We start from the raw sequence: 12,130 nt of genomic DNA, 5'->3' as shown, positions 1-12,130 counted from the left end.
GTTCATTTATCATACGGACATCCGTATTTATTAGAATTTGGATTTGAGATTTTACAACATTGTAGAATCCCGAATACACATTTTAAAACATATGGAGGTTCGCGCCTGATACATTCACATATATACACATTTAAAGTATTTTGTTAATTTTGATCCGAAACGATTATAAGAAGGATTTGGAGGAAGTGATACATATGGCAAAGGAAGAATATTCGGGCACTATATTGAAAGAGAAAGAATGAGTTTCTTTTAGTTTTTAAGTTGTATATATTGAAAGAGAAATTGTAGATAATATTGACTTAGATGCAATAATAAATGAGGTTTTTTGTGTTTTTCTTATTTACATTGTATTATTATTGTTATTTTCCTTATGTAGTGTATTTTAACAATATCGTTCGTATAGAACAAACTCCTTTAGAGTAAATTTAATTTTTTTTTAAAATCTAGCCCACCCCCAAAAAATGATGCTTGCTTCGCCACAATTTCTTCTGCATAGACATTCGCATGCTTAAATTTAGATTTAGAAATATTCAATTTATAAAACTCCGAATTCACATTTTAAAAAAATATGGATGTCCATGCTAAAGAAAACTATACACACACACATGCATATTTCAGATATTTTGTTAATTATGATCTGAATGACTCTGAGAAGGATTTGGAGGAAGTGATACACATGACAAAGGAAGAATATTTGGTCCCTCTCAGACGGTAAGCCTTTTATTAGAGAAAAAGAAAGTAAAGTCAAAGGCTTCAATCAATATTGATGGAATCAACTTATATTTATAAGGTCTTGCTTTAACTTGACAAATTTCAGAAAAACTATAGATTGCTCAAAACGTGCTTCCGATTACCGCGGGGTCTCCAGGTAATTCTGATAGTTTCTCTATGCCACTTAAGTAATCTGTAGCTGTATCTTCAATTAGAGAATTTCTTCTGTATCTTTTTTGTACAAACAATAAGTAATGCTTTTGATGAGCAGAAATCCGAACTTTAAGAAATGGCAGGCTAGACTAGGAAAAACAAAGCAAACAAAAGCCATTTACCTTGGAACTTTTGGTGAGTCCTATAATTTTAAAAATCATCATATTTTGTTTTATATCATGAAGCTAATGGCCGAAAGGTAATAATTAGTATTGGTTATGTATCATCTTGAACTTGTTCCAATTATGTATATGTTTCTGTTCAAACAATCAGAAAATGAAGAGGAAGCTGCCGTAGCTTACGATATTGCGGCCATAAGGGTTAAAGGTGTAGAAGCAATTACCAATTTCGATAAAAGCCAGTATGATGTCAATGGCATTACTGCGAGTGAAAAGATACCAATTGGCAAGGGTGTTTCAAGGTTTATAAAGGAGAATTCAGTGAATGATGTTCTTATTATGAAGAAAAGGAGAACTTCAAGACTTCCCACTTTGTGTCTAAAACGAGATAGCTCTCATCAAGTGATGATAAACCCACAATTGGGATCATCATCTCAAAGCTTGGCATCCTCAGAGGAACAAAGGAATCAGGTTAATCAAATGACTATTGACGATTTCAGCCACCAACACCCTAACGAGTTTCAAACTAATAACTCTTCTGCTGATGCAAATTTAGGCAGTGGCCTAGGGTTTTCGAGTGATGATGGAGTTCTTGAGGGGCTCATAGCAATGATAAATGATGGAGAGAATCGGCAGTTCACCCAACAGGTCCTAGATGATTACCCTAGCTCCTCCCTTATGAAAGCCTATGAAAACCCTAACTCTCTTTTTGTTGATGGCTACCAAAACCCTAGCAACTTCCCCCACCAAGTCCACCAAAATGACTCGCAAACTAATAATCCTAGTTTCCTTACTCATCAGTTGGGCGAAGACGGAAGTGGAAGTGCATCCAGGATCAGTGAAGGAGTTTCGAGTGATGGAATTATGGAGGGTTGTTCAACAATGATGGGCAATGAGGACGAGGATTTTGCCTTCGATGACTTTCTTGATATGCAACAAATGTCGACGGATGGAAACTTTCCAAAAATGCCATCTCCATAAAGCCAAGATTCTCTGTTTCAACTTAATGGCATCCATTTGGGGGGAAATTCAAAGAGTAGCCATGATGGAGCCAGCATAGTTTTAGCAAAAGACTACGCGAAGTGGTAGATGGAGGTTTGTTTTTTAAGACCTTTTTGGTGATGACTTTGAATTTTAATTGCTTCCAGTTCGCTGTATAGATGAGTTTGATGAAAATTCGTCCGAAAGCTGACTGAGTCAATCATCCTCCGAAATGTCATTAGTATCCGGCTGATTGGAAAATAAATTAAAAATTAAACAAAACATAATTAAATCAATTGTGAACCGAATTGATTGCCCACACCTATCTCCACTTGTACTCTTTGAAGACTCTATAAGTGTTTATATATATATATATATATTCTCATGAGAAATTGAAATAAAAAGTGAAATTAAAATTTTTAATATATAGTAAGAGAATGAGTTAATGCAAATAACACATGATTTGGAGCGATGAATTGCTGCTTTAATATCACGAAAAGTGGTAGAAATGTGGTAATTTGTGATAAATATATGATCATGACGGAGTGTAAGTAGCAGAAAACCCTTCAAGATGCCCACCCTAACGTTATATATACTCCTACTGGTATAGTCAATTAATCGCATTGTTGAATTTTGACATGGCATGCCAGAGATAGACCATATATGCAGTTCATGCATTAATGGCCACCACATCCTCCATCTCCAAAAGCCCTTTTTCTAGTTTCCAAGAGTCAATCTCCCTTGCTGTAAGCAGTTTTCGATTTTCTTCGTGATGATGATGCTGCCGCCCACCACTGGAGTGCTCTTCATCATGACGATCCTCAATCCATGAGTGTGGCCAATACCATGATCACGACGGTCATCGCATGAACCTGCAGGCCTAGAACAAGAGCCATTTGATTCCCACGTACCCTTCTGCCGATAAAGAGCTCAAATAAATAGCAAAATCCGCAACATCTGAAAGCAAATGTGCTGCATCAGTCAATATTGCTCCTTTCCTTATCAAGAACATCCACAATTATGAGTGAATCAACAATACTGATGAGACTGAGACTTTTCGAATATTAATTCTCTTGTCCAGCTCTCTGCAGTTAATGGATCAATGAGAATATATATATATATTTTTTGGCTTGCAAGTAAGAAAACGGAAAGCGAAGTTAGCCATGAGTGAAACATGAAATTGTGTAATGCAAATGTTAGCAACAGCCAACAAACTGCAAGGAAAATTAAAGCAAGAAAATATTTATGGGGAAACTTTAGTGCCTTTAAATAAGGATAAATGCGTGCGATATTGTTAAATTAAAACATCATCAGAATGTGAAAGACTTGTTAGGTTTAAAGTTGTTGTGAAATCAAAATTAAGTGGATAAAATGCCCTTGGCTTAGAAGTTATTGTGTATCACCAATGATGGGAACAACTTATGTGGCATAATTTTTAACACCTTTCTATCATAGAATTTTGTTTTTTTAATTCATTTAGACTTCTATATTTACTACCCTATATCATTTTTCATGTGATGTTTTTGTCTTCGATGCAATATTCTTGTATAGGGGTGTAAAATTAGTTAGTTAAGAATAATGCTAAGACTCAAATTAGGACTCAATTGTTAGAATCTCTAATGTTATTGTATTTTTTTCAATCCAAAATATGGCTTATAAATAAGTTTCTCGAACAACAAATATTAATTGCGTTCATATTGTCAGCATGCATTTGATTAAATATGCAGTTTTAACTTAATTATTAAGTATTCAAAGTATTAACTTACACGAGGACTGATAATATGGAAGATTCTTATCATGGAAACATATCAAGAATAACGGAATGAAAAGCTAAACTTTAGGAATTGGAATTGTAACAGATAATTAATTGATTACTTGATGAACCAAATTAAAGGTATCAATTCAATTAAATAGGATGATTTAGGTATATAATCTGACCAGAAAAATAAATGGTTATTGACATTCATAGTTGTCTCATCATTGCTTTGATATAATTTTAATTTCACACGCAAAATTACGATAAAAGATTGTCAATTTCATGGATTTGAAATCCATAATTAATGAGAATTTTCTTTCTTATGTTCAAAGTTGACATTTTGAATTTTCAAACTGTATCTTTATTAATTTGGAGACATTTGGCAACAGCTACACATACTTGCTAATTATATTCAGACTTTATTTGGAATAATTGTGATGAAAAACATCTTGTTACTCAAAATTTCAAGTCAATCACATGGGTGCTTAACTAATATAATCTCACGTTTAATTTAACATTAATCATGCAATATGATTCACCTTCCATAGTTGAACAAATCTTAATTAATAAAACATCCCTTTGATCACCCATATCTCATATTAATTTAACATGAATCATGCCGTATAATTGCCTTCCATAATAAAAAAGATTGAGCTCTCAATATATAGAACGTCTCTTCCATCACCATTTTTTCAAACTCAAAATCTTGATGATTATTATTATTCCATGGGAACCCTAAGTAGCCCGAAACCATGCCTCTCAGAGAGCTCTAGTATCTCAGCAACATCTCAGCAACAAGAAGCTCCAAACAAACAAGTTGCTGAAGTAACCGAGCCGATCCAAACCAAATCAAAATTCAATATTTTGTTCAATCAAAATATTGCTATCGATAATGTTTCGGTTACTGAATCTGAAGTTGAGCTCAGGCTTTTCAGCATGGGTGGTACTTCTAATCCTCAAGCAAATGAATCATCTTCCCACGAAAGCATACGTAAAAAGCAGCCGAAACAAAAGGGTTTTTTGTGCAATTTTTGCAACAAAATTTTTTCTACTTCTCAAGCATTAGGGGGACACCAAAACGCACATAAACAAGAGAGAGCATTAGCAAAACGACGCAAGGAAATGGATATGGGGGCTTTAGGGCATCATCATTATCCTTATTATCCTTATTCATCAAGTGTAGCTCATCAAAACCCTAATTTTTATGGATCTCTATTCAACCGATCATCACCTCTTGGGGTTAGCATGCAGCCAATGATTCGTAAGCCTTCCTATCCATGGGTTCCTCTTTGGGATCGTTTCGGTGGCCATGGAAAAACAGTGATGAATGCACAGCTAGCTTATGATAAAATGAGGTTGGAGAGTGTTATGGAAGCTCAAAACGGTGGCGTCCGTGCCGAATTTCGGAACTTAAATGGTTCAGGCATGGCAGCAAAAAGGCCAAACAACGACGGTGGTGACCGTCTAAAGGGAAATAGTTCATCACAAAGTAATCAACATGATGATGATTCGGGACTTGATTTGTCTCTTAAACTTTGATTGTTACTGTCTTTAATCAATTTAAGATCGTTAACTTTTTACTGTTATTGTATTTGAGTAGTTGTTTCCCTACTTTGCTAAATGAAATTACTTTTATTATGATTAAATGGTTCTCTTTTGAAACCAAGTTTTTAAAGGCAAATATCTTCAAGTTGCCTGCATGTTAAATATTAATGCTGTTGTTTATTAACATATATGATATAACATCAAGTCTTTAGGACATGTGCATGGTTGAAAAATTAACTCGTAATTAATCTCTTCTCCCTCTTACCTCTTTTAAAACATAAATAATTTATTTACTAATTAATCTCTTTTCTTTTGTTGGGCCATATCACTATTAACTGTCCTAAAAATACATTATATTTCACAGAACAAATTTTTTTTTTTTTACATTGCATAATTTCTTAAAATGACCACCCAAATTCGAAGAGAGAAATAAGGATTAAAATTTGATTTTAAAAAATAATTAGATTATTACTATTTTTATTATTTTTTCATTCGTAGGACCTTGGGCAAGATGAGATTCTTTGCTAATATATAGATATTTTTTTGACCATAATGATTTTCCTTCAATTTTAGAGTACTTGATCATTTGGAAGGAAAGTTGGATATTAAAACTCAATGCCTTTGACTATTACTGTCACTTTGACAAGCCTTCCAAAAATGATAGAATATTTACTCACACATGCCAGTTATAATTATTATTGAAGACAATTTGATCTGCTTTTAAGTAATATCATGCTTTTTCAGGAACCATGCCTCAGTAAACCCAGTAAATAGTTAATCCCAAAAATATTTTACCAGACTTTCTCCTGCATTTTGTCGATTACAATATTAAAAAAGGAAAAATCTTGCTTGGCCAATAAATATCAAAGTATTTGATTTTTTTTTAAAAAAAACATTTTTAGGCGAACAATAAAATTAATTAAAATTTTTTAAAAAATCCCTAAAAGAAATTCTACTGAAAAAACTATTTTTTAACAAAACAAAAGAAAAAAAATTTGAGAATGATCAACGATGAGCTGATTTTATGGTTGAGAAACGTGTAACATAAATGCCCAATACAAGCAAAGCCCAAAAACGGGACGAAATTAGTTCCCAATCTTTTGCTACATATCAACTTGTGGGTTGCTGTGCATTTGACCATTTGATGGACAATTTTTACCGCATAATAATTGTCTTTTATTACTGACTCTTCTCACTGTTACAAATCGTCGGATACTTTAATTCATTAATGGATATGTTAAAATAGCTAATATACAAAGATATAAACAGCCAGTTTACTTGCTAGTTAAGGTAGGATACTGCTAAAACTCCTAGAGTGGAATCTCCTGCTTACATGTTTGATACAAGCTCAAACCACAACACACAAAAACCAATAGCTTTTGCACATTTGAAACTTCTTTGAATTTAATCTATTATGTTCTTTTTCCAGTTTACAGCTGTTCGTCTTGTCTTCATATCAAGCTTCTTCTCAGCTTATGGTGCAAATGAAGAAAAATGGTAAACGAAAAAGAAACAACACAGATATACATATTGAACACACAGTTACTGTCAACCTTCAAGAAGACCAGACCTCGCGAAGGAGCTCGTACCTCGCATTTGAGCCAGTGTAATATGTATGATTCTTGTGTTTACCATTTCCATTTTCGGTGGCTATGATAGATGGTGACGGAGGCAATTTATCGATAATAGATGAAAGAGGAGAATCCAGTTCCTCGAGTTCGTCATCGCTGGTATATCCTTTCCTCTGTACCGAAGACACATTCCTTAACAAATGAGATTTGCCTCCTGCCTCTGCAACTTTTTCTGCCACATCAGAAGAGGATGGAGGGTTGTACTCGACCGGGGCAGCAGTATACGGGAAGCTTCTAGCTGAATCTCCTGATAATCTCCGCTCAATAATGCTCTAAATACATAAAAAAATAATCCGATTACAAATTTAATCACTGCCTGTTCTCCATTTTCAATTATTATCTCTGCTTTTCGGTGATATAAGATCTCTAAGGCCACATAAAGAAAAGTAATATTATTTCTATATGCTATAGCCGTCTAAAACCCAGAAAACTAGATATCATACAAACTTTCACTAGGTACCATTGGCAAATTTCAAAAAAAATCTTCATGAAAACCAAAGAATGATGGTTTCAAGTGTTGGATGAATGCTAATTGATTATACATTCCATTTTGCTCAACAAAAATGAAATTTAAGCATAATATTTCCATATATGTGTGACGAGACACAAAAATAAAGGTCAACTCCATGGACATAGACTGAAAAATGAAATATGATCCGAAGCTCATACCTCAGCATTCAATGCCTCCAATACAGCTCCTGGGACTGCATCTGGACAGAATTCATCTGGAGTAAAGTTGCAAAGTATCCGTTTAACCAATGAAAGACTAATCAATGGGCACACCTAAAAGAATGACAATAGAAAGTTTAATCTAGCTATTCTTTCAATTCAACAGAAAACACAAACATTATAAATTCTAAGTGCAAATTTGCTTTAATTATAAAATTAACCTCTTGTCTTATTGATCGGTCCATTAGCATGTCTTTTGGGAGCATCAGAAGATCACTAAAAGAATTAAGAAGAATAAAGGATTTAGGTTCACCAACTCCATCCTGCCCATCATCATCCTCTGTGAAGTCTTCATCTTCTTTAGGAGAATCATCAGTGTCCATGCCAAACATATCAGTAAGCCATCTAGACCAATTGCCAACCTGCATAGACAGTGCTTCAGTTTCATCACGACTTAAAAAAAAAAAAGGTCAGAGACTTATAGATGATATTAATCAGTGAACAAACCACTGCAATGCAAACTAAACCTAAATGAAAGCAATATTACAATTAATATCTGCAAGAAAAGTCCATGAAGAAATCATTCAAATAATGTTGTATGCAAATAACAATAAGTGTTCGTGCAGTACTTGCAACAGAATTTCAATTTAGATCAGGATGAATGTGCTTCTCTTCATTCTGGGTAAATGTTGCAAAAATATTCATTATTCTAAAGATTGATAATTCTGTTTGATTAATCAAAACAGATAACTTGAGAAACAGGTCGCACATGGACATGCTTAAATAAACCACAGGAACCGTGTAAAAGTGAATTAAAAATAATACGTACAGAATTTTTCAGTTGTGCCCCAGATCCAAAGCTCAAATCACCAGCAGGAATGGGCAAAACTTTGGAATCTAATATAGGATCTGACACAGGATCAGTTGGAATCTCATTGGCTGACTCACGCAGAATTGCATTAAACATTGCGACATCTAGTCGGGCAACACACTGTTCCATAACCTAGTGATACAAATTATATACAATTAAAGACCATAATGAAAGCAAAGAAACTAAAGCAGAAATTGGTCATATTCTGACAGTCTGCTACAAAGTAACAGAGAATTTGTTTCTTCTTACCTTAAAATTTATGAAAGGCAGGAAAATAGCGAGTGAAGAAAACACAGAAAACTACATATACATACCATTCTCCCCAAAACAGGTAAGCAACCACATTCATGCCCTCCTGCTCGAACAGGACAAAGTTTTTGAAGAGCATCCTGAAAAGCATTTTTCCACAGGTTGATAGAAAAACTGCCCTGCTGCTGGTCACCTAAGGCTGGTCCTAACAATTTTCCAATGGGTTTAGTGGTTGACCCAACAGGAGATTGCATATGAGGAGTCAACGCCTGAAATGTTAAAAGGGTGCATCAGAGCCTTTTCAGATGTATTGGTACACAAGGAATCACTACTGATAAAAATCCTTATAAGAACAACAAAAAGAATGGGAAAGATTATTTGCATTGATATTGAAATTCATTGTAGCTTCGGCATATCACTTAATCATCAGTTCATAAACATCAAGTTACAGGCTCAATACTGTTTAAAGAGCCAAAAAAAAAAAGTAATAATGTTAAATGCGTACTTTCATTAGATGATTTCCATGAACCAACAGCAGCAAATTAACATTGTGAGAAGTCTTTACCTGCCACCATACGGACTCAACTATCCGGGAGAAAATCCAAGATTCAACTTTTTGTAATGCAGCTATGAAAGTTCCCATCTCTTGCCAGTCTTCATCAAACTGCAGATGACCATTTAGTTGTTTATTACCAGAACCACCCTTCCATTTCAGTGATTGAGACTTTCCTTCACTTTTTTTGCTAAACCCATTTGACTCAGAAATCCTCGTAACTGGGGTCGAGTTGTGTGAATTGCCAAATGCCTGACAAATGATCTCCCTCAGCACAATGGTGTTTGACAACCAGAAGGTTAACCTTAACATAAAAAGAATAAAACATTGGTAACATACCAAAATTAACTACATATTGAACTCTGATACCAAGTAATACAATTCTCATACCTTGAAACATCATTACCGCAGGACTTAGCAACCAAAACAAGCCCAGAAACAGAGTTTTTAGCAATTGTGGCTCGCTTGTTTTGCGTCCAATGTTTGCAAGCATGGATGTAGATTCTAGAAAGGCGTCGAGCAGGTGAGTGCACCTTGTGTGCTGAACTCCCATGCTCTGGCACTACAGAATACAGTGAAATCTCCAAAGCGGCAACATCTCTCAGCTCCTCTTCGAGTTTCTCAATTCTCAGTTCCATTTCTTCAATCTTTTGATTTAAATTTGCCTCATCTATATGTTCACCACTTTCTTCAGTATCAACTGTTTCATTGTCACTTGCAACACTTTGAGCACCATTCGAGGTCTCATCTAAAAGATCAATTTCTTTCATCTCTTCAATAGGCTTATCGTCAACTCCTTCAGAAGTTTCAGATGAAGGTTTAGTAGGAACTTTCATTTCATTACAACTTTTACCAGAAGAACTTTTGGTATTAATACTCAAAGAACCTCTATCGGGTTTTGTGGGTTTCTTCGGAGTATTAGGAAATCCCTTCATTTCTCGGCCAGATCTCACCCTTGATCCTGGAGAATCATTCACTGAAGAATTTTTAATCTTGGGAACTGTAGAAGATTTTTTTACTTTCTCACCCTCAACTGACAATGAATCCTCTTGTGAGGATACAGAATCTTTCACTGTCTCGGAATCTGATACCTCTTCCTTCCCCTGCTTCCCTTGTTTCTCATAATCAGTTAACTCTTCCGTTCCATTGGATTTAAGATCTAGAGGCACCTCCTCAAAGCTGTTGAGATCGTCCACATATTTTGTAACACCATTTTCATAAACTTCAGAGGCCTCTGTGCCTGCATTCGTATCACTTACTACATTCCCCGAGTCTCGTCTAGTAATTGAAGCTTTCGTTTCAATTTGTTTAGCATTCAAATTTTTGCCTCCATTCTCTTGACGCTGTTTCTGCTCCGTCCTTTCAGTTTTAGCAGACCGCCTTGGTTGTTTATTATTTATCTTCCTCTTATCAACCTCTTTCATACTTAAGTTATTTCACCTTTACCAACTACAAACAAATATACAAGTTCTAATACTGAAGAAGGAACAAAAGCCAAATAACAGCCCTTACAGATTGATGTGAGTTTCTCCCCTCGAAGAAAAAACAGAGCCGATTCTTCAATTAAACAACAAACCCTGTATAATCTGCAACAAGATATCAGACTTGATGAGCACACAGAGGACACCAGATGCATTGTGCGTACATTCTACGTCGGAATCAAACGAAGATTAGCCTACAAAGTATCACAACTTTACAGATGCTACGTGCTAGGAGGAAAGTAAAACGACAACGTTTCAGATCCAATTTCCAAACATGATCAACAGAAGTATTAGCAGTTGAATATCAAAAACTGAAACTTAAAGAATTCTTGATCTGATCATAATTTACGATAATTAAAGTACAAATCGTACAAGCGAAACTATCAACGAATCAAAGCCAAACAAAACAAACCTGAAACTCGAGATGAACTGAAGCAGAGCAAAAAAACAGCATAAACAAGTTACACTACAAATTCACAACAAAGTCAAAACCACGGTCCACAGAAAGCGAAAATTCAGCGGAACGAGACAAGATCCAGGCATGAAAAATGCTCGGCATCACGTCATTTTTTTCTTTTTTCTCCCATAACACTACGAAACAAAGCATATGCGTTTCGTTTCGTTTCGTTTCATTGCATTTCACTCGTACGTGGTGTCAATTTCAGCATGTCGTTTCGCAAAACGACAACTAACGCAAACAAGAAACGCAGTCAAAAAGTAAATAAGAATACAAAGCCGGGTAATAAATGCAAGCATCGAACCTACCAGCAAAAGGCGATGCCCTTCGGGATTGCCATGTCACTTTTTTTCTTTTCTGTACGTTGAATTGCGTGCGGTGTAGATTGTTCTGAGAACTGGAAGAGTACGGCAGTTGGCAGAGTAGAGTGAGTTATAGTGATGAGTGCGGGAAGAGTGGCATTTTAAAAACGCTGCTGATAACTGTGAGGATGCAGTACGGACGGACGTGGGGTGGCCTCGAGAGGGGTGTCGGTGGACGGGAGGGTGACCGGTTGTAGCCGGTTACCACCTGCCGCGTCACGCGTAAGGATTACGGGTATACCTAAACTGCCATCATTCTCGGATGTTGAATTTACCAAACTGTAATTTTCAGTTAACGATCGAGCTTCTTAACTGTCGCAGTGAGAGAGGGAGTGACTGTGATTGGCCATCTACTTAAAAAATAAATTATATCATTGATTATCAAATCATTAGAATATAATGGCACCCTAATGTACTGTAGTTGGACTAAGAATAGAACTAGTTTTGGATAAATATCAAAATATTTTTTATTTATTTAAAAAATTTATTTGTTTTATAATATAAGTTTTAAAAAATATCTATTAAAATAATT

The 12,130-nt window shown here is 35.2% G+C and overlaps 3 protein-coding genes across 5 annotated transcripts; 2 read left to right on the top strand and 1 right to left on the bottom strand.

The window, feature by feature from the left end:
• Positions 1 to 568: 568 nt before the first annotated feature.
• LOC107178587 (AP2-like ethylene-responsive transcription factor PLT1) lies at positions 569 to 2,024 on the top strand. Its single transcript, XM_015533938.2, has 4 exons — positions 569 to 711; positions 818 to 868; positions 983 to 1,059; positions 1,198 to 2,024. The coding sequence occupies exons 1-4, from the start codon at positions 569 to 571 to the stop codon at positions 2,022 to 2,024; spliced, it is 1,098 nt and encodes a 365-aa protein (XP_015389424.2).
• Positions 2,025 to 4,506: 2,482 nt separating this feature from the next.
• LOC107178586 (zinc finger protein 3-like) lies at positions 4,507 to 5,319 on the top strand. The gene has a single exon (XM_015533937.2). It carries the CDS (start codon positions 4,507 to 4,509, stop codon positions 5,317 to 5,319), a length of 813 nt encoding a protein of 270 aa, XP_015389423.2.
• A 1,400-nt stretch (positions 5,320 to 6,719) lies between these two features.
• Positions 6,720 to 11,706, bottom strand: LOC102611142 (uncharacterized). 3 transcript variants are annotated; one of them, XM_025102851.2, is made up of 9 exons: positions 11,545 to 11,687; positions 11,192 to 11,467; positions 9,689 to 10,884; positions 9,311 to 9,602; positions 8,811 to 9,014; positions 8,455 to 8,628; positions 7,847 to 8,047; positions 7,626 to 7,739; positions 6,720 to 7,228 (listed from the first exon to the last, which is right to left on the bottom strand). In XM_025102851.2, exons 3-9 carry the CDS (start codon positions 10,720 to 10,722, stop codon positions 6,881 to 6,883), a joined length of 2,367 nt encoding a protein of 788 aa, XP_024958619.2. In that variant the 5' UTR covers positions 10,723 to 10,884; positions 11,192 to 11,467; positions 11,545 to 11,687; the 3' UTR covers positions 6,720 to 6,880. The 3 variants fall into 3 exon arrangements, with proteins under 3 accessions (XP_024958619.2, XP_024958620.2, XP_006490051.2); XM_025102852.2 differs by having other exon boundaries at positions 11,258 to 11,467; XM_006489988.4 differs by lacking the exon at positions 11,192 to 11,467 and having other exon boundaries at positions 11,545 to 11,706.
• Between the last annotated feature and the right edge of the window lie 424 nt (positions 11,707 to 12,130).

This window comes from Citrus sinensis, chromosome 9, assembly GCF_022201045.2.
Source record: "Citrus sinensis cultivar Valencia sweet orange chromosome 9, DVS_A1.0, whole genome shotgun sequence".
Taxonomy (NCBI): domain Eukaryota; kingdom Viridiplantae; phylum Streptophyta; class Magnoliopsida; order Sapindales; family Rutaceae; genus Citrus; species Citrus sinensis.
Note: the sequence above shows the minus strand (reverse complement) of the source record. Positions and strands in the feature narration are given on the sequence as shown.

Coding starts and splice junctions, on each gene's coding strand:
- LOC107178587 (XM_015533938.2), top strand. CDS start 569: ATGGATGTCCATGCTAAAGAAAACTATACACACACACATGCATATTTC. Junction 712..817: donor TATTTGGTCCCTCTCAGACG/GTAAGCCTTTTA, acceptor GACAAATTTCAG/AAAAACTATAGATTGCTCAA. Junction 869..982: donor GATTACCGCGGGGTCTCCAG/GTAATTCTGATA, acceptor TTTGATGAGCAG/AAATCCGAACTTTAAGAAAT.
- LOC107178586 (XM_015533937.2), top strand. CDS start 4,507: ATGGGAACCCTAAGTAGCCCGAAACCATGCCTCTCAGAGAGCTCTAGT.
- LOC102611142 (XM_006489988.4), bottom strand. CDS start 10,722: ATGAAAGAGGTTGATAAGAGGAAGATAAATAATAAACAACCAAGGCGG. Junction 9,015..9,310: donor TTGAGTCCGTATGGTGGCAG/GTAAAGACTTCT, acceptor TTAACATTTCAG/GCGTTGACTCCTCATATGCA. Junction 7,740..7,846: donor ACCGATCAATAAGACAAGAG/GTTAATTTTATA, acceptor TCATTCTTTTAG/GTGTGCCCATTGATTAGTCT.